Source organism: Amphiura filiformis, chromosome 3 (assembly GCF_039555335.1).
Source record: "Amphiura filiformis chromosome 3, Afil_fr2py, whole genome shotgun sequence".
NCBI lineage: Eukaryota > Metazoa > Echinodermata > Ophiuroidea > Amphilepidida > Amphiuridae > Amphiura > Amphiura filiformis.
Genome location: NC_092630.1, coordinates 86295663 through 86318794, shown reverse-complemented (window position 1 = coordinate 86318794; position 23132 = coordinate 86295663). Strand labels below are relative to the sequence as shown.

At 35.4% G+C, this 23132-nt stretch overlaps 1 protein-coding gene across 1 annotated transcript in view; it reads right to left on the bottom strand.

Moving 5' to 3' along the window:
- LOC140149310 (oxysterol-binding protein-related protein 1-like) overlaps positions 1-23132 on the bottom strand; it is a 46626-nt gene that overhangs the window by 17306 nt on the left and 6188 nt on the right. The window contains exons 8-12 of the mRNA XM_072171576.1: positions 22652-22715; positions 21637-21735; positions 21028-21156; positions 19883-19997; positions 18942-19048 (exon numbers count right to left, since the gene is read on the bottom strand). Coding sequence (XP_072027677.1) covers positions 18942-19048; positions 19883-19997; positions 21028-21156; positions 21637-21735; positions 22652-22715 — 514 coding nt within the window. The remainder of the gene's footprint in view (positions 1-18941; positions 19049-19882; positions 19998-21027; positions 21157-21636; positions 21736-22651; positions 22716-23132) is intronic.

Below are 23132 nucleotides of genomic sequence, written 5' to 3'. Positions count from 1 at the left end.
AAGTTGTACATTTGCGTTGTATTTTGAAATCGTCTACAACATTTGGCAGCTGTGATCATGTTAATTCAGATGAACTTTTTACCATAGTTCATAATAGCTGTATCAACCTGTCATTAGATAATTGCATTTAAATATGTGTTGAAGTGCCAGCAAAATATTATAGAAGTTCATGGTAAAAAATACACCAAATAAATGCATCAGATATCAGCATTAGAAGAGCTTTGAGACAATATTTTTTCTTAGCTAATGAAAATATTCAAGATTAACTTGACATTAACTGAATGCCCCAAACTGGAACTCGCATAGAGCGTCATAGATACACTCAAGTAGATTTGAGTAGGTCTTTCTCTCTTGTGATCATGAGTCTTTCCCTTTTTTCTCATTTCATTCTACAATTCATTTTGTACTCTTTCTCTCTCTTTCCATTCCGCATTTCATTTTGCTAAAAGCATCCAAATAATCAATAGTATGAACAAAACACACAGTGCATAACTTGTGTTTTTGTTTTCAAGGTTGTATTCCTTTTGAAATTAATGTTAGAATATATAGCAACACTAATGTACTCTAGTGCATATCACCCATGCAATGTTGTTTTCTAGGAAATGTTTTGTGTGAAATCATTCTCACAAAATCTATTTGATTGTGTTGTTTAAACCATGTGTCAAGAGTTTCAATTCATGAATTGATTTTAGGAATGCAAAGAATAATTTGTGACCTTCCAAAATCACATATTCCCACTGTCCTTTTGGCCGTCAAATTGTTTAATTTTATTTTGAAAAAGAAATTTGGATGGCCTTCCATCTGATAAGCTTTCCATGTTATAATTGACAATCTTTTTCATATCATTTTGAATATTTTAATGCATGACAGTTCATGACACAATCTGTTGTGTGAAATCAATCGCATAAAATCTATTTGACATTGTTGTTTTAACCCAGTGTCAAGAGATTCAAATTCAAACACTGATTCAAAAAATAATAATAATAATTTGTGCCCCATCAAAATCTAATCTTACAATGTATGCTTTTTTTTCAAAATTAAGCAATCAAATTAAAAGATTTTCAAAAATGTGTTATCAGAAAGTATAAAATATCATTTTCAAGCAAATAATTGAAAACATTTCAACGTGTAAATGAGTTAAAGAAAAAACATTTTTAATAACAATTTATAACTTAATTACAATTAATTGATTTTGGTAAACATGACCAGGGGGTCTTTCACACCACCATCAATACCTGGACAAAATGGAATCTAGGTCCCGGGGTAGGTCCATTCCGGGGATAAGTTAACTGGATGGATATTTTGCCACTTCATGCAAAAATTATGGATGTTATTGCTTGTAAAATAATAAATATTATGGGAAATGTGGTTTATCTTCAGGACTATGAAATTACCATTTTTTTTAAAGCCTGATCACTCACTATAATGACAAGATTTTACACATGTACATGATTAATTGTCTCCCCTCATTTTCACAATCACACCTCATCAAAATCAGAGAATAAGATGAGCCAAACAGTGGTCAAATGACTGAAGATACGGGGTGATTGACTCATCACTGCCAGCTAGCCAGTATTATATTTTTAAATAATCACTTAAAACAGATGTAACTGCAGAGATATGACTGCACCCTGCTTCTTAAGAACCACAATAAAAGACACATATATCTCCGTAATCGCAAACGTCCCTCAGTAAGCGCTCAATCATTCAACTTAATCAACTAGGCCATGTCATAGATGTGTACATGTTGATTTCCACTTTGAAAATCAACAGACCAAATATATATCATTCCCAAACTCAATTGATGTCAGGAAAACCAACAATATTAAACCAATATATTTATTATTGCAACGAGTCACAGCAGGTAATGCCATGTCATATTTAGTTTTCATTCATATTTCCAAGCTTAAATGCATGGATGGCCATTAATTTGATCAATACTCAGCATATGGTTACTAGTTAGGTAATCAAATTCAGCGACAGTCATAATTTTATTGATAGTTATCGCTCAATATAATTTTACATACCGGTACATGCACACCGTGCATACATATCTTTACACTGTACACAAAGTGATGGCTCTCATGAAGATGCGAGTATGGCACAAGATGCATCTCAATAATTCACCTTCATGTACTAGATTAGTGTGGGTAGAAAATTTCCTCAAAATACAGATCTAATTTTAAAAAGATTCCCTTTGGGTTCCCCTCAATAAGTGCATCCATTATGTTATTAAAAAGCAGTATACTAAGAAACCCACAATCCGCCTTTCATAGGATGTGTCAAATTAGTGTCAATGAATGAAAGATTGATCCCATGTTTACTGTCAGAATCTTAAAAGTATGAATTTATTATTTATGGTACATTTCCTCATCATCATTAGTATGGTAGTCGCAATCATCATCATCATCATCATTTTCACCATCCTCATCAATGTCTATGACACGGGACATTCTTAGATAGGAGAGTATCATGGTATAAAACTGCACCTTTTTGATGAAAATAATCAAACGAAATATCAAAACTCTACCAGGCCTTATTACTTGCATGTAGCATGGATCCAGTATTGAATGTCAATACGAAAGCCATCAGTGATTAAAAGTGCACATTGTAGGATGCCTGGTTTCTTATTACACAACAGTGTATGTGTATGTACATGTATAACCATCTAGATCTATCAATATGCACAAATGTGTACGACAGTACGACTAGCATGAACTTGGTGAACGTGTGTTGTGTGCCTGTTTGTAAACATATGCAGGGACACACATATGATAAAAGGCGTGTAACAGGGACCCCAGCCAATATATTACAAAATTTAATACAAATGTATAAAAAAAATGTCCACAGTTGGGGTGTCTGGTCAGTCAGTGTTTGGGTGAATAACCTAGAAGAGTCTTCGGGTGGGTGTGTCCTCGGTTAGCAGCCCTCGAATTAACCCACGGCACCCATGGCATTATGCCGTGGGTGCCCATCCCCACTGCCGTAATGCCCTCAAAATATGTCCTTTACCCAAGGCAGTCACTTGCCGTGCCCTCTAATGAAGTTGCCGTCGGTGCCCCAGTCCTGCCCCTACATTATAAAATCATCTATCAGACTGTTTGTGTGTGTTTTCTTCACTTTTGAGAAATTGCCTTGGTGCCCTTCTCAAATTTTCAACAGTTGCCATGATGCCCTCTTGAAATATTACAAACTGCTGTGCTGCCTTGCCTTTTCAGTGAAAATCCAAGGCAATTATCGATTTGCCCTAAAAAAGTTGCTGTGCCCCTTCAGATCCTTAATTCGAGGGCTGTCGGTTAGGACTAAATCATATGCAGAATGGGGTCCTCATGTGTAGGTATTTACTAACAGGGGTGATGAGTACATGTATACACATGTCAAAATGGTGTTCACTTTGAAACATTTCAAATTAAAAGGTAACAACATGAATGCAGCAAACAGTGTTCGAAATAAGCACTTATCCTCTTGTCCTCTTTTCCAAAAATCACTGGGGACAACCATATTGAGATATGTACTTATCCTCTGGACAACCACTATATTTTACCTCTTAAATATGACACATTTTGGGGACAACCTGAAATGTTTTGAGGACAAGCAGAATGTATGCTTTAGTTGTCCTCAGGACAACCTCCATATTTTCCTTATTTCGGACACTGGCAGCAAACATTTGGTAAATAATAAAATCATGAAAATAGATATCACTCAGACATTCTTCCGAGATATCATGGTCTTAGCTAGACACCCGTCTGGCCGTCATTTCAGACGGGGAGTTTGCTCCTGGGACGGGCAAAATTAATGCCTTTGACAGATGGTATATTATAAATTTTATGTTTTGAGAAGCTAATTGACCTTTTAAGTAGATCAAATTTGTAGGAGAAGGCCATATCAGCACATTTTTGAACCCCCAATGGGCTATAGATGTCTGATAAATGTTTTAAGATTAAATTAGGACAGGCAATTTTATTCAAATGACGGGCAACTCTCAATTTCTAGCTAAGACCCTGCGAGATATACATTTATTTTCAATCCATACTAATTAAAACTAATACCGAACACGAACTAGCAATTTGTTTTTATAGACCTGCTATGATAATTGTTACACATATTGCGTACTATACAAATGCAATTATAGCTACTGACCTGTATAAGAGGGACGAAGGGAGGCTTCAGGCTAACTGTACATGATTTCATCACGGAATTCAAATTAATTAGTGCAATGCTGTAACTGGGTGAACAAGATAATCACTCCAAAGTGTGCAATCCAATATTCATGTTACATATTTCCATAGTACAAGCCAATGACAGTTTACTGTAAGCCATACTGTATGCATAGCAGCATTGTCTGCTGCATGAGAAAAATCACCACAAATTTGTCTGGCCCAGTGTTTAAAAGTAGTATAAACAGGCTATTCCGGGCTAGATCAAATCTTACGCAAGTCTCACCAATTCATTATTTTTCCGTTTTAATTTCCTGACATGGAAATATCAAAGTTATGACTGAGCACCACCCACAAGTCTGGTTTAATATGAAACCATAATACATGTATGCTATGTTTGATGATGATTAATGTTGCAAATGAAAATATGTTGATTTAGATCATTCCTTGTCGTCACAGATCAAAGTAATAATAAGGCATGTGCTGACAGATAACGGGCAGATAATTTGATGCAATTTTCAGAATGTTAACATTGTACTAGTACTGGTATCAGTATAATAGGCTTGTACTTTTGTAGCCAAACCTTGATAAAAATATTTTTTTGCTGGGGCAGATTTCAAAAAAGTTGACTTTGGTGCGGCGGGTTGTAAAGGTGATTTTTTTCCTTCAAAATTAAGCCCCAAATCGAAGCAACTGGGTGTACCATTTTTACATTTTTTAATTGTTTATTTTGCAGGCTTACATTACAATTTTGTTGATGGTATGGGCAGTGTAATTGTAAATGTACACCACCTACGTGTACACATTTTTGTGCTGAGCTCACAATGTACACATAAAGTGTACAGAATTGTACATATTGGCCATTTCTTACTATTAATAAATGATTTCATCGTAAATTCCTTGAGCTGTCAAATTTGCTCAGATAAATTACATGTATCATTGTCATATGTTTATTTATCCTCTGTATTATAATACAAATGATTCCAATACATAGAGACCGCCAGACGATTATACGTAGTTGTTTTAACATAATCTGACAGGGAGTGATAATTTGAAAGCCATGAGGGATTGCCACACCAAGATATGCCTCATCAAGCCCAGGTCATGTTCATTTTACATCAGTATGCATGGCATAGTTTGTTAGAAATTTTGCAAACAATGACGTTTTTTGCAATAAAGGGTGATTAAAATCAAATTGCCAGTAATATTACATGATGATGGAGATAGATGGGCACTAAACGTTACGTTATTTAAAGTGGCATGCAGAGATTGTGCACAAATTGATTGCTTTTTTTACATATTTTTGTTTATAAAAATTAATAACAAAAAAGGAAAGCAAAGAAGTAGGCCTACCTGTATCAATAGATGAGTGCTGAAATACCCTGAGTGTTAAGACTGAATGAGATGCAAACTTATGGAGAACAGAACTAGACACAATTCGTCTCACTAACATCACATACAGAGCTTTAAGTTTAATTAAACAAAATCGTTTCATACAGGGTGAGTCAAATAAAGTGCAATAGAGAAAAGAATCCATTTTTATTTAAGAACCGAGTTGAACCTTTTAGGTTTTAAAACATTTTATAAATGATATATCCATTAGTGACCTTGTGTGAAAAAATCAAGGATTTAGCATTTACCGTTTTGTTTTTATGACACATTTCATAGCGATACCCAATTTTAATGTTTGTCCAAGAGACATCTAAAATTTGAATGTCAGCTGACTCTGTGTAAGGTAGATTTAGAACAACTGCCATTTCTTAACCTCATTGGCGTTGAAATTAAATGGAGCACCCAAAGTGTTATTGCCCTTGGTCTTGTTTAAGGAGAAGAAACATTATTTGTTGTTATTTTCATTTTACGTTTACTTTAAAGATGTTTATCCTCTATCAAAAACATACAAATTTGTAGGCGGGCTTTTCAAATGTGGAAATGAAATGCGCGCAAATTGAAATTGAGTGAATTACAAAATATCCAGTAAGTTGGACATATTGGGAGTTGGAGTCGAGCGAGGTATGAAGGACTAAAAGTAATGTTAAAAAGCTTGTTTGAAGAGAAAAAAAGAAATTTAAATAACGCAAAAATCAACCTTATTTAAGTTATTTAAGTCAGTTTCAAAGCTGGTGCCGTTATCGTGCATTGTGTGCTCTCATTCACAATACATGGTACCTCGTGGACAAATAATGAAATTGAGTATCGCAGCAAAAGGAGTCATAAAAATTAAACGGTAGTTAAGATTCACTTCATTTTTTCACATAAGGTGACTTTTGAGTGTGGCACTTATAGAAACTTTCAATAATGGGAAAGTTCACTTGGTTCTCACATGAATATCGATACTTTGCTCTATTGCACTTTTTTTGACTCACCCTGTATAAAGAGCTTTAACTTTAAAACCATGTTACACAATGTTAATCGATATTGGCATGTAGAATTCACCAAAATTTAAAGTTCCAAGTGTCTTCCCTGAGGACAATGAGTAAGTTTGAGGCTAAATCTAAAGCCAGTATTGTACATAGGCCTATAGCTCTGTATGTGATGGCGAAACACTTTTGTCCGTTAGACAACAATATGTGAGGTGAGGTGACCGATGAATTGTCCATGTTGGCGGTTTCCATACTCATTTAAAATACATGTATGTCTGAACTATAAATACTGCAACACATAAATTGAATTTTAAATCAATTTTAAATTGTCTGTTTCATTTGAAAATTTATGTTTTTAAATCATTCCTAAATTTTAATATGTTAACACTTTTTTGTGCCTTAAGACCCCATTAAAACACTTTTTAGAGAGAAACATCTGTTTGGCTATCACCAAAGGAATGCAGAATGCCCCTTCTTGTGTATGACAATTTACTGCATTTAAATGCAGTAATTGTCATTTATAGCCGCCAAATGATATGGGCTATAATTTTCTGTTGTAGAATAGTTGAAAGTATACTTCTATTCAATATTTTGATGTCAAATTAGACTAAAATACCGGACTTGACAGACAGCATCTTTGATTGAATCTCAGCCAATCCTAGGACTAAATCTACATCTACTAAATTTTGTACATGTATAGCTACATGTGCATGTCTTACAGCCAAGTCTACATAGTAGGCCTATGTACAGTATGTCTGGACCATAGAGCTCAGAAAAAAGTTATCCAACAATGCAATGCACCTGCCTATACTGTGTTTGTAGTCTACATAGCATCAAAGCTCATGAACTTTGTACAGTCATACATGCATGCAATATAGCACAACCAGTGGACACAGTATGAAGTTTTGCACACTGTACATTGAACTTCAATCAGGCACAGTTGACTTGATCTGGTTCCAAGGTAATGTCAACTATTGTGCCAGCTAGTATGCTATACAACCCACTGTCAACAATATTATTTATGGGAACCACATGATGTGACAACGCTCACTGTCAACAATTTATCAACATTGACAACATTCATGTGTCCAAAACATTTACAATAGGCACCAGAAACAAATTTGTTCGATCTTTGGATCGACTGTCGATGCTGCTTCAATGGTTGTTAGGGGTGGTGCAATAATTATGTGTACCCCGGTGGTGAATTCTCAAAATGGTCTGCCAAAATTGCTTGCCCCCCCTTTGACGTGCCAAAAATCTTTGCCCCCCTTACACATGCTAGATTTTGGAGAACCCGAATTTAAAATCTTAAATTGTCTTATCATATAATGCGAGCGCAGCGAGCAGGAAATTTTGCATATTTGAACGTGTTCGTAACATTTTCCTATGCCTTTTAGGGCGTAATATAGAAACGGTGCCCAAAATATCTGTGCCAAAAATTGCTTGCCCCCCCTTTCGACTTGCCAAAAATTGCTTGACCCCCCCTTTCGACCTGCCAAAAATGCTTGCCCCCCTTTGGCCTGCCAAAAATCTTTGCCCCCCTATAATTCACCACCCGGGGTACACATAATTATTGCACCGCCCTTATGAGCTAACAAGTAATTTAAAATCAAATATATATTGATTAATATCAATACAGGCAAATATTCATATCACAATTAACAATAGTCATAAACAATAAGGAACAACCAAGCATCGAAAGATCAAACTAATTTGTTTCTATTAGGCAAAAAAAAAAAAATTGTTTGTTTGTCCTTGACCGCCCGCACCTATTTTTACGCCCGCGCCTACAACTTTTTTTTTTTTTTTTTTTTTTTTTAACATTTTCCCCAAAACTGTAAGTTAAAAACATCGATTTTGTTGGATTTTCTACCTTTCACGACTTTTACGCCTTGATTTAGGCATTTTACGCAGACCATATCATACGTGGGTCGCATGTCCAAACTCACTATACAAATCTATATTTCGTTGTGAACTTTGTACTCGGCATCGTACTATTAAAAGAACTGAATTTATATCAGATAGCTAGCGTTGTTTGTGGACAAAAACGCAGGGTGAAAATGTGTAAATATACCGATTTTTCTCACAAGTTACAAAAAATGTACTAAATACATTGTATTAAAATATTTTTCATACATTTGAAATACATATTTGAATGATATATGTAATAGTTTTTTGATTTTTAAATATTTTCACGTGGTGATTTATATTGTCTGCATAACAACGCTCAAGTGATGCAGTCCAAACATGGCGACTCACGCAGTTTGCGTATGTGTTTTCTTGCGAAAGGAAAGTGATTGTAGATCGCCTTGTAAGTGCCCCTATATCCCTAAATTTACGGGAATTATTTAATAATGTAATGTCAGATGTTCCGGCTACTGCTGATGATCAATTTACCGGCCTGGAGATAGGGGTGGGGGAGAAAAGAAATGGACCGTGGAGTACTGTTTCTCCTACTGAAACAGTGGCTACCATTGCCGATTTGCAGTTCAGATATGTGCATTTCAAAATGATACGACCAGACATTCCTCCTAAAAAAAAAAAAAAAAAAATAAAAAATCCGCTCGCCCGCATTCAATTTTCAAATGGTTGTGGAGGACAAACAAACAATTTTTTTTTTTTTTTTTTACCTTACTGTATTAGTTCCATTAATCGGCCAGGGCACTTAACAAAATAATTTTGGGTGGGCGCTTAATTTTTACATTGTTTAGGCCAACAAGACGTTAAAAGGCCCAAAATATTCATCTATCATCATCAGTGTGTCATGTTTCAGACTATGATTCAGCTATGCATGGGCAGTTAATAGACTAATTTATCAGTTTGCTTGTTGTAAAGTCACTGGGTGGGCACTTATCGGGGCATAGGCGGTTAATGTAACAAATACAGTACTACAGATTGAGTTTAATATACTAGGGGACCTACCAAGACAAAAGGATCTAGAGAAAACCAGACCTTGATTTTTTGGGGCCATGAGCTGTTGTGGCGTGTGGTGGTGAACTCAACGACATGTAATCGTGGGTGCCCGCTAGAGTTGGGCGACTATCACTTTTTTCCTAGTCGACAGCAAATATAGTCGCGACTATCTGTGGTTAAAAGTGGACTGAAAAATCGGGTGAAAGATTGGTGGCAATTTAGTATTTATAATGCATGATTACAGGACCCGTGATTGCCGGCATCGCATCACAGTTTGCTACACAAACCAGCACTGTTGTGATACAAATTGCTACACTGTATCGCACGTTTGCGATGCAAATATTTGACTGTAAAATGCTGTAATATAGGCCTAACTTTTCTGTTCAATTAAATTCACTTGCCACTTTCCAGCAACAGCACAAGAAACTTCATATAATTTCTCAAACCTTCAATATTCCAATAGCGATCTTCGTTCGTTTCCATGTTTTGCTGTGCATGAAAATATGTAAACATGCCGGTACGGCAGTGCATATTTTCCATGGTATGCTCATGAACGTGTTGCATCATGCATGTACGATTAACTTTCACCTCCGACCTATGTCACCTGACCTCATCTAGACTACTGCATTTGTCGCTACAGGGGTGGCATTGCAACATTACGACTGTTTGTCAGCTAATTTGTTTATTTTCCTGTTGCTTTCTAAATATTCTGTTACCACAATAAGCATAGCTTTTTGAAATTACGTGAAAAGTACTTCTAATCTAATAATATTTTCCTAAACTTTCCCTTTTGGAAAACACTTCTCGGAAGTTCTCGCTGTTTCTTTCCAAACTTAAAATAATCTCATACCTTCAGTAGTTGGTACAAACACCCAACCTGGGTCTGTACATGCACGCTATGATGCTGCTACACCTGTTATCGCTGCATAAATTATAATCATAATGAGATGTTCGACAGTTCTAAGTAATTTGAGTTTTTTGACGGCTTTTATCTTGTGGGAAAGTAGTTCGACAACAAGTCAATAACACCAATTTAATGATGATTTATGGACTTTATGATTACTTGTTGGTTAGTGTTACTATTGGTAAGACAATGACTAACATTTTTTCACATTTTTCGAAGTTTATATGTTAGTATTTGGTTAGTTTTAATGTGAATTAATGGCGCTTTTAATGTAAAAAAAAAAAAAAAAAATATACTTGCATTAGTCGACTTTTGGTTTTCAATAGTCGTAGTCGCGACTATCAGTAATAGTCGCGACTAACGACTATTGGCGACTTAGTCGCCCAACTCTAGTGCGCGCTGGTTTGAATCCAAATGGTTCTGATTTTTTCTCTCCTTTATTATAATGCCAGTTTGTCTGAGCTCCATTTACTTATTTATTATGTGACACAATCTTATGTGACACAATCTGGTCCATGGGGGCCAAAGGAGGCATTTTTGAATGTATTTTGTTTTTTTGTATTTTTGATGTATTTTGTTTGACCCCTGGGCACCCATGGAAAACATTGTTTCACTGATTGGGTATCCCCAGGCTAAAGAAGATGTAATAAATAAATAAATAAGTTTCCTTGCAATAGGATTTAAACTGTTCATCTGAGAGAATTTAATCAAAACTTTCCAAAACTTTAACCAAATTTGTCACATACATGTACACACCCCCCAGTCCCACACACACCCCATACGGAAAAGTGATTACATACTAGTCTCCTGTCTTATCAGGGCGAGACAAAAAAAGAATGTTGTAAGGATCATTCCTGTTGAATGTGAGCTCTATTGGACAAATTTGACCTTTGACTTCCAAGTCCCGGTTCCCTGTACTGCCCAATGCTGCCCGCCCACTGACACTTTCCCCCATCACTGAGCCGCTCAACGCACTTGCCCCTATCAATGTTCAAATGTGTGAGAAAATGTTGCAAAAAGAGCAAAACTTAACCAAAATGGAACATACACATACAGAAGGAATACACTATCGCAATATCCTCTCCATGGCTAAAGTCAGGGGTATACAAATTTTGTTCTTCTTTCCTGTTTCAGCTGTTCCTCGAGTAAGGTCCCACCCCTAATTCCTGAACATTTTTAGGTCCAAAATTGGTGGGACTATACTCGACATTGATGGGTTGGCCTAGGCAAAAACGCAATTTTTTGAAAAAACAAGATCCAAAATAATAAAGAGCGAGAAAAGTGTGATCCCCATCAGAAAAATGGCACAAAAAGCTCTAAAAACGACAAAACATACAAAAAAAATCTCCTGTTTGCCCTCTTTAAAAAACCAATGTTTAAATTACAAGTTAATTGCCGGTGTCTGTCGAGGAAAAATGAAAAAAATTGCCCTCGAAAGGCTTGAATTATGTAAAATACTCCAATAAGGCAAAAAAAAAAAAAAAAAGCTCATGAGTGGTTTGAAAACAAATGCGAAATGCAATTAAAAAAAAAAAATTATTATTCCCTGTACTTGGTATTTTTATGGTATTTTGAGAAAAAAAATCTGATTTTCCCCGTCTCTATGTTGCTATTCATTTATGCACGATGCAGGTTTAGAAAATAATAAAATATTTATTTTATTTCATGGAAAGTACATGTAGATTGAGTAAGTTTATACTTGAATCAACTTGCGTCTGACTGGACCCAACGGGTTGATGAAATTTGTTGAACATTGCGTCCAGCAATTCAATATTGCATCTGGACGCAAGAATTTGTGTCCAGCGCCAGCGGGAGCCTTGATGGTGCTCATTAACAGGGCGCTTGTGTCAATCTGTGCAAGGGACTGCTGTTCTTCTCTGAATCACAGTGTAATAATACACCACACATGTATGTACCGGTACATAACATAAGACATAAAAAATTACAAAATTAAACAATTAATTATGTCAGCCCTGTGTTACACTTCCACAAGGTCTACGGGGAGAATTTCTATTATATTTATTATAAAGTAAAAACAGCCATACCACATACCATTTCCATTTGCTTTTCAAAAGCATGCATGCATGAGAAGAGTGATACCATCATGCCATGAATGATGCTACAAATGTACATGTAGAGGTCCTATACAGTTTTTAGCACAGTACTTCAGCGGTCTGGCAATTTGGCAATTACCAGTGCTTACAGCGCAAACACAGCTTTTGAGAATTGAACAATCACACTGTCATTGCTAGGCAAGGTCAAGGTTCGGTCATGCAGGTTGCACGATCTTGTTATTCTATGAAAAGTACGCTGACACAGAAGGTACATCCTCTCATGATCGAGAAATTGTTATTTTGGCTATAAGCGCGTACGCAATGCAAGGCTTGCTCGAGAAGTCTAGCCAAGAATTCCTCACCAATAGCTTCACATTCTAGGCTAGAGACCTTTGCATTCAAAATCTAGTCGGATTCGCTGAAGCATGACACCATGTAAAGCAATGGAAGTTCAGAAGTAAACACAGCCGATCACGACAGGCGCTTGCATCAAAAATGTTGCTAAAATTACACTTCAGCAAAATTTTAGACTGTCCAAAATAGGCAAATCTTGCTAAAAAAATACAGTTGACTCATCGAAATCATAGACCATTAAATGGTCTATGTCGAAATAACTTTCATCCAAATATCAACATTAACAAAATATATTAACCTCCGGTGCCAAAAATTGATAGCAACGCACTCTAGCATCGAATGCGTAACTATCGTGTGCAAATTCGAAGCTAGAGTTCTTGAGTAATGCAAGGCGTGTGTATGCTTTCTCCTGTACACTGCGCTATATTTGTGTGTGTTTATCGCGGAGCCACTAGCGTTTATAGTGTTCCAGTTTGGCCAATAAATACTTAATTTTACTGTACTACCAGAGGAGGCTTAAAGGCATTCCTACAATGCACTATGATTGGGAAATTTGATCAATATAACCTAATTTTAAAGGCAAAGTCCCCATTGCCACACACACAAAATGGTAATTTTAAAACTGCAGCCAACGAGCTAATAGTTGAGACTTAGGACTGATATTTGATTTTCTTACAGTAAACATTCATATTGTCCCACTGCATTAATTTTATTCCTAAGTCTCGATGTTTTGAATGTTAAATAATAGGATGAAAACACCAGATATTTGCACACAATCCCAATGCAAGGCATGGTCAACTATACCACATGTGTACAAAAGCCAGACATACAAGGTCAGAAACCCCATTGGGTTGTGGGAATGTCTTTAAACATCCTCTGCTGTACTACTGTACAGTTCTTTTTATGTGATAATGAGACAGGGCAGACAACTGACAATGCGGGATGGCAGAACACCACGAGTCTGAAGTAATTTGCTGAATAGTGCCTCTCTCAGTCTCTGCAGTTCTGTTGCTATACGTCGAACAACTGAATACATGCACAACGTGTGGACCAATATATTTTTGTAAACATTTTAGGCCTATAACAAAATGTATATTTTCGTACAATTGTACAACTATCGTTTCTACCCTATGACCTATAAAAGTTACCTGTTATCAAAGTGTCCGCAAAAAACTGGTCATCGCAAGTATCTTTGATGCTGAAAACTAACGATATTCACGCAGGGACAGGCCGAAAACCTTACCTCGATCGTAAAATCCAGCCCATGCATGTCATAAATAATTCATTATTTCATTGTGTAAATGTCACTGATTGTGTCCATGTATTGTTATTGCACCTGCGAAAGCAGAAGTCATGCTGAATTTATACTCGATCGCTGGATCACCACGTGAATTCGCCTCTTAAAAAAAAAAACCTCTGCGACCAGGTTGTTAAGCATCGAGCACGCTGACTGGCTTAGCAATTATCAAAGTAGTTTTGTAAACCAATCAGGTTAGACGTACTTTACTGGCGGGTCACATTAATTCATACCGTAAAAGGCCATTGCGTTCATTGATTGGCTTACGATTGCGATGAATGGTGTTTGCAACCAATCACAAAAGCGGGTTTTAAATAAATAAGGCACCCATCGGAAATTTTGTACACGTCCATGATGACGTCATGCCACGAGGTAGCGGAGGCTTCGCTTTTCTGTAAAGCGAGTGAGTGGTATAAAGTCAGTTTCACACCTGTGAATGTGATTTATGGAGCATATCATAAAATCTCTGAGCACATCCACAGCGCATTTGACAGATAAAAATGACATTTGCAATTCTGAGCAACGGGATTCCATGAAATTGAAGATTATGTAAGTTATTCTACACCTACAGGATCGGTAATAATTAACAGCTGGTCTGCTGTATTTGAAGTGCATATTGAAGTAAGTTTGTAAGTTTGTGACTTTGTATGTTATGTGCAATAGATATTACAGGAAGCTTAAATTGGCACGCTTTCCTGCAATTTGTCTGTCGCTTATGAAAGTTATTTGGAGGAATTCAGGGCACGTCACACCGAGTGTGACGTGACCTCGCTGGGCATATTCTGTTGCTGAAGTTTTGGGTCAATGTCAAGTCAATTTATAACAATTAATAACATGTCAATTGTCATGACATAAATTCCAACACATCCATGCATCGCCAGCATGTTTAGTAATGCATCACACTCCAGTTCACTGATCAGTTCTATTTCTACATATGTACATCATTCATTTTGTCATCATCATCATGATCATACAATTCCCAATCATGTTCTCAATTTCTACATCAGACATCATGGACATCTGACATGTCTGAGACATCATGTAAAACTGACAAGATCATTCTCCTTACCTTTTAATTTTGTGGATGATTTGCGTGCGATATTACAATCTCTGATCTCTCCTCAGTGCAGCAAAAGTGAACGTAATTCATTAAAACACTGAAGAAATCAATCCTGGGCGATTACTTTTTCGTAGGCTCATAAATCTTTTCGCCAACATGGACGATCGGATCGGATGATGTTCATTCAGGGGCCCCTCAGGTTGTCCATAATTGATTGGGTTGGGTAAAATTTATCAACAGAGGGGGCTATTTTACACATTAAAATGAGTCAGACAGCGTAGGTCGTCAAAATATGTCTACAAAAAAAATAGTAGAACAAAAGTAAGGGGAAAAATAAAGCAATTCATGCATAAATTCATATAGATAAAAAATATAACTGATTAGAAAATACTAAAATAAAAAACACACACACACTAACTAACTAACTAACTAACTAACTAACTAACTAACTAACTAACTAACTAACTAACTAACTAACTAACTAACTAAAAAATAAAACTAACTAACTAAAAAATAAAAAATAGGCCTATATAAATAAATAAACATAACAATTTAATTAGTTAATTAATAACTAATAAAAATAATAAATTAATAAAAAATAATTAATCAATTAAATAAATAAAAATAAACAAGTAAATAAATAAATAAATAAATATTACACATAATATTAATACAGTAATTTTTGATTCGCTACAATGTGTTTTTGTGTAATAAATAAATAAATAAATAAATAAATAAATAAATAAATAAATAAATAAATAAATAAATAAATAAATAAATAAATAAATAAATAAATAAATATAAATAAATAAATAAATAAATAAATAAATAAATAAATAAATAAATAAATACGTAAAATGTAAGCATCACTATACGATTTTGCTTCAAATATCAAAACTGCTGGATCAATCAAATTCACCACCAACTTTCCTGGCGCTTAAAGCATCCCTCTCACAAGGTAAAAATAATAGTGCAAACTTGTACACAAATGGCCTCAATTTAGAACCAAAATTGTACACAATAATAGTGCCAAAATGGTCCACCAAATGACTTCAATTTGGCTTTCATTTTGCAAAAGTTTCTCACTTCAGAGGGGGGGGAGCAGCCTCCCCCCCCCCCCTTATTTTATTATGCTTCTGCTTTGGACACCCAACACTCTGTTTAAAGCAATAATTTATACAATAAAGGTGAAAACATGTCCACAAATGACTTCTGAGGGGGAACATCCCCCATCAGACATCCCCCTTCTGCTTTGACAAACAACACTATATTTTTAAAGCAATAATTTATACATGAAAACATGTCCACAAAATGGCTTTACTTTGGCCTCCATTTCACCCATTTTTTAACTAAAATTGTACACAATAATAGTACTAAAACTGTCCACCCAATGGCTTCAATTGGGCCTTCATTTTGCATAAGTTTCTTATTTTGAGTTGGCACATCCACCCTCAGACACACCGTTACATGTGTCCCCCCCCCACGCTGCTCTTACTGCCCCCCTCCCCCCTTTCAAAATTGTTTCCACGTCGATGCTCGAGCACAAGACTTGGCTTGCTGGTTCCTAGTGACTATGGTATTTCACTATCTCCTATTGATTGCTTTACATTGCCAGCATGATTGCAGAATATGGCATCTGTGATTCTATGTAGCCACTAGCCAGTTTCCCAGACTTCTTGCAGGCACATTACTTCTGTCGCAACACATAAGGGTATGACACAAAAATAGAGCTAGAGAAATACACACATACATAGAGGAGAAAATCAACTAGCAATATATATACTGAAACCGTGTTCATTGATTTCAAAATTTCTATCGACTTCATGTTTTTAGAAAATGAAGTTAAGACTTGAAAGTATCTTATCTTTTAATCTGGGGGCACTCACAATTAGTCTCACATATATATTGGCACACGTCATGTGCCTGTCAATATACTCCCTTTTTTCAGCAAATCTGTCACCCAATAATCCATTTATTTCATCAGCTTACACCCAATGACCTCTTTTTTTAGAAATTTACACTAAAACAGAAAAAATTTTGGGTACTCTGCGCACAAACTGTACAATTTTTACATTTTTTGTAGTAATTTTTGCTTAAAAATAGCAACTTTTTGCCCAGAAAGTTATTTTCACAGACAATGACACCCAATTCTAAGTGTTTCCACACATAATGACCACTATTTTCTTGGAGCCGCCACTGAATTTTCACAAAACAATTAAAAATACTAATCACATAGATCCCAAGTTTTTGTTTTAATTTCTTATTAGATAGTAACTCTCTCTACACCATCTGGTGTCATTTTTCCAGTTGCATGATAATGGCATGTGACACAACGACAGTCCGCAAAAGTAACAAAATTATGAAATTTGACCTTTGACCTGTATTACTCTGGCTGGCAATAAGATCCTGACAATTTTATATGTGCATTTGTTTCAGGGCTCGGTGTTCTTTCATGTGGACTTGTATTTTCATGGGATCTTAATGGCAGATTGAGATATAAGACCATTAAAATGGCACAACGGTGCTTTTCATCAAAGATCTTGGCCACAATAACAGGATGCACCAAAGAGATCCCATTTTTTTATATTTTTGTTATAAGACCAACTGAAGGTTTCAAAATCCGTTTCACTTTTGGGATAATGTTGGCACACAATTTTCACTGTGAATGTGTTAATCATTTCATAAGTTTTTTTTTTCAAGAATTTTTATCTCATGAACCAAAATTGTTAGGACGCTAAAAAATTGGCTATAATATCTTGAGGTAACATACTATCAACATATTTTTTACCAAAAAAAAACATGATCTACTTGTATCACATGGTACAATCTCAGTGACAGTGACTGTTACCAAAAACAAAATATGACGTTTTATTGGGGTACGTCCGGGTGCGGACAACCCTATTCTTCTCATCATAAAAAACACCTTTCCCGAAATAATGTAGACCATAAAAGTTTTTAGTGTTACAAATTCACCAAACTGCCTAATTTATAATAGATAGATAGATAAATAGATTTGAACTTTCTTACTTTGTGAACTTAAAAATACCCTTGATATTTAAAAAAAATTGTGCCAAATTCATCAAAAAATAACTTAAATCATGTGATTCATACGCCAACATTTTAATAGTGTGGTACATCTGAAATTATTGCAAACATATGCTGACAGAAACTTTCATGTGTACACTCTCAAACACGGTTATTTGATGCTGAGATGGCATGTAAAACTATGTCATTTTTAAGCTGAAAAAGCTGAACAATGATGGCGCTATTTATCTTAAATTGTATTTTCATCATTACAAGGGGTAGATACTGATATAATAGCATTAAAACATCAGAAAATGAGTAACAAATAACAAGGAAATTTTCCAAAAACTTTTTATCATGAAATGTAAGAAATAACTTACATTATTTGACTAAATTTAATTTAAAAGAAATGTAACTAGCACCCTCAATTTACACACATATACAGTTTCTGGAATACTGAAAAATTACCATAAAAAAAGCAGAAAAAGATAAATAAGTTGATAAAAAAATGAAAATCGATCTTAAATATAGCTAAAAATATATGTCTATATTAGTGTGATAGATGTTGGTATTGTCCAGGTCTAGAATTGAACATTATATAATGTTTTGTTAGATAATTTAATAAATGATCACATCAAAGAACCGTGCAAGGTAAACAAGGTCTGTTCTTCTCTGCCAGCAAGTGTAATGGACACATACATCTACTGAGCCTGGTCCCAGATCAAAGAAAGCCTGGGACCAGGTCAAAGAATCCTGGATCAAAGCTCCACATGGGTCAATACCCTTGAAAATAAAAAGCAAACCAAATAACAAACCTGTTCCTGCTTTGTCATGACAGCGAGGCCCTGAGCTAATGAGGCAGATGTCTCTTTGGATGTCTCCAGAATCTGCTGCAGCTGAATATTAAGAGTAGGCACCATTTCTGAAATGTCAATGATGAAAACTTGAATCAATCATCTGTGATGTGGATGATATGCACAAATTAGTTCTATTCAAAAGTTACAGCACCATGTTTTGTTGAAATCCTCAGCAATGGTGACATTTGGTGACTGGTGCACTGACCATCCAATCTCCCTACGGCACTGCAGCCAAATTTATTTGATCTTGCGATTAATCGTCGGAGCTGCTTTGATACTCTTTATTTTAAAATGAACTAGCAACTACTTTATCAAAATTAATGGTAGAATATTACCGTATTTCATCAAATAAGCGCCCCCGGGGCGTTACATTTTCCCAAGGGGGGTGTTTATTCAAGGTCAATTTGAGAACAATAATTCCCGTTAAAATCATTAGGTAAACTTAAAACTCACGATAAAATGATCACTTCCGGGTTTCTGATCCAGATTTTCGCCAATGGACGCTATTATCGACCATGTGGGCAACTTGGTAAGCTTACTACACAAGATAGCATGGAAATATTGGCATTTTCGAAACATCTTGGTTGAGAAAAGTAGTGGGGCGTTTATTTGAGGGAGTAACTATTTGACGAAATACGGTACTGGAAATTAATGGTAGAATATTACTGGTCAATACATTACATACAAAGGTTAAATGTTATCACAATTAACAACAGTCAATTAACTGATAATTCATAATTTAAAAAGGATCGAGTGTACAAAAGAACATCAACAGTTAGGCGTATTTTGATCATCGATCTGTACATTTCTTATCAGCTAATACTACAGCAGCTTGAGGGTTTCCTGCTGATTTCTACATTTGTGAGTTGACAGCCCCCCCAGTTCTAAGCATTTCTTACCAGCTAATTCTACAGCAGCTTGAGGGTTTCCTGCTGATTTCTGCATTTGTGAGTTGAGTATTGTCTGTAAGGCAAGCACCTGTTGTTCAAGAAGTGTGTGGCGTACTTCTGCAGTCTGAAAAAAGAAAGCATAACACATATTGTTGCAGACAAATTTTTAAGCATTTTGCTTAAGGCAAGGCATGTCATTCAGACATCCAGACTCGCCCAGGTTCATCTTTTTATGGTGTTTCAATATACATTTCATAAATATAATTGATGTGCATTTCTATTAATTTGAAAGTAGTTGTAGCATTTTACGGCGAGGTCAGGAAGCCATGTTGGAGAGATTTCTTGACTACTGTGCCAAGGAATATGACCATCTCATAGTAAATGTAAGATGTTTGGCACATTATTCTTTAGCTCTTGTTTAAGGGTGTTTTTGTTTATTTTCAATATTTTTTATAACCTCTCACAGTGCAAAGTGAAACTAATAGAAAATTAGTTTCAAATAACACCGCTGACATGACCAAATTTCCTGAAATCTAACCAACTAAAAATATTACTTCTTTAATGATCCAGACTTAAATTATCCCAACATTAAATGCAATGAATGTCAACAAATTGTCTGCTTAAAATAAAATAATAACAAAATTATGATATTGATGTGTAGTAACAATGATTTCAGAAATCACAAAGTCCTTCAAATTCCTGGGTATCTATAAATTCACTTCGATAAATAAAATAAAATTTTCAAAATTTTCAAGATGTGTGTTGTCCAAAAGTTCCAAAAAAGGGGTGCATACTCTGAAACTCCTTTGCTATCATTAACTAATGTAAACATATCATCACTGATTTTGTTCACTTTGCAGCAAAATGAGACATTTGATTTTATTACTTTGTAACATACATAATACTTTGCTATTGGGCTCCATCAGGCATCTGTTTGATAATGGTGTGACATCAGACGGCAGGGAAGTTCTTGTAATGCTGGGTCCCATGCGTGTGACAATTGGAAGAGGAGTCCAATTGTTAATGGCAGGACTTCTCTGCCATCTGACATCACACCATCATCAATCAGATGCCTGATGAAGTCCGATGGATTAATTTATAAATGATTTTCAAACTACTGGATGAATAATCTACACCAAGACATTTGATCTTACTTTGAGAGCATTGTGAATTGATCCTACAGACATAAGATCTTCTTCGACATCATCATCATCATCTACTGGTTCAGCAGTGGTATAATGTTCACTGTAAGCTCGATGATTCTTTAATGCCTCTAACCATTGCTGTGATAAAAGAAGGAAATATAATGAGTGAAACATGAAAATTGTTTCATATCAAGTGTCTACCTCAATTTGGATTTCTAACTTATTATTGTGTTATTCCAGTTGAAATCAATACACCCCCTATGGAAGACAAGATCTTACCTCCCACATAGGGGGTGTAGATTTCAAATGGAGTCACCAATTCAGGTAACCCCATTTGAAATTCACACTCCCTGTGTAGAAGATTAAGGTCATGTCTTCCATAGGGGGTGTATGGATTTCAACTGGAATAGACTATTCTGTGAAATTGCTCTATGAATGCTAGATATTTTAAAAGTACTAAAGACAAAATGCAAGGAAAATACAAGAACCACAAGATCTTCAAAATTATGTAAAATTTTTCAATTGACAGATTGATTCCAAGATTCATTTTGCTATTTCTGTTACACTTGTCAAATAAACCTACTGGATAAGATGTACAATATGCAGTCAGTCACATACCTGTCGATCATGAGTTTTATCACTACCGTCTGTTTTAAATACATGAGATGTACTGTCAGAATAATGCACAAGAAATGTAGTCAGATTGTCCACACACGTCTGAAACAAATGGAAAACTTATAATAACAGCAATGGATGGATATTGTGAGATTTCAAATCAAATCATCGTCACTGGGCGGGAAAACCCTCATATGTACTTTTTGCCCTTGAACATGGATGAAGCAAACCATTCAATATAAAGTCTACACCTACAAGGCTTTATCCATTTTCAAGGTCCAAAAGTACATATGAGGTTTTTCCCACCCAGTGATGTCATACTGATGGTGATCTTCAAGTATTATTGTTAATTGACATGGTTATAGAGATGCAATCAAAGTAAATGCATTAACTGTGATCACTGATTTAAGTTTGCCTGAAGATGCCATAATCATACAATTTGGGTCAAATAGTATGTAGCTTGGTGAAGAAAATTAAACTATTACTCAAAGCGGAAAATTAGCTCACCTGAGAGCTTTCAGAATGTATTACTATTTTTTTGTTCATTCGATAGATGGACTGGTGAAAGATGCTTGTATGCAGCTTTATTACATGAAAATTTCCGGTTTAGCAATTTTTTTTTAATGTTAAGGTTAGCAACTATTTTAAACTGTTGCCATTTGGTAGTTCACAGCATCTTGCGAATGGTAGTGAGCTTTGGCAAAAGTTACATTAATCATTTCGTAGCAAGTGTGTAGAAGAATTCAAATATCACAGATATACCCTTGTAGGTCCAGTGGTTCTTGAGTTATGTTGTAAAGAGGACTAAAACAACAACACTTTTGTAAAACGTACATAACTTATTACCAACAATAAATTAAGCAAGTTTTCAATGGTTCTTCAACTGTGACTCCTGATCCCCTATCTCTGAACAAATTCAATTTCTTTGTCACAAAACTGACATATGTCATATTGCCATTATGTGACCACATGATTTGTCTTAACCCTAAGCATCACATCTCAAGTTGAGATGACTTACTTTGAGTTCCACATGATCCAAATATTTGAATCCCTGTCTCTTAACACCACTCACAGCATCAGCCCTGATGAGAACAAACAAACAAATATACACATTACACATATGACAGTGTAAATACTTCAATTCTTATACTCAATTATCTGTCTTGAAGAATGCATTTATTACAAGATATAAGGGATTTGTGATTTTTCATTACATGAGACATAAACTGGGATTAATTGCATTTGGTTGAATTAAGTTTTCAATACAAGACAATCTTACAATGACACTTTGACAATACATCAAAGAATTAAAAATGTAATGGGAAATTATCCATGTTTTTGTGTGGGATTGTAACGTAATCTTGAATTTCTATGCAGCTAACATTATTCACATCAAATCCACATAAAACATATTTTGGCTCATAGAGTTGTTTTCTTGCAAGCCATGCATATGTTAGGTCCCTAATGGATTCACAGTAAGCAACTGATTAAATATCTTC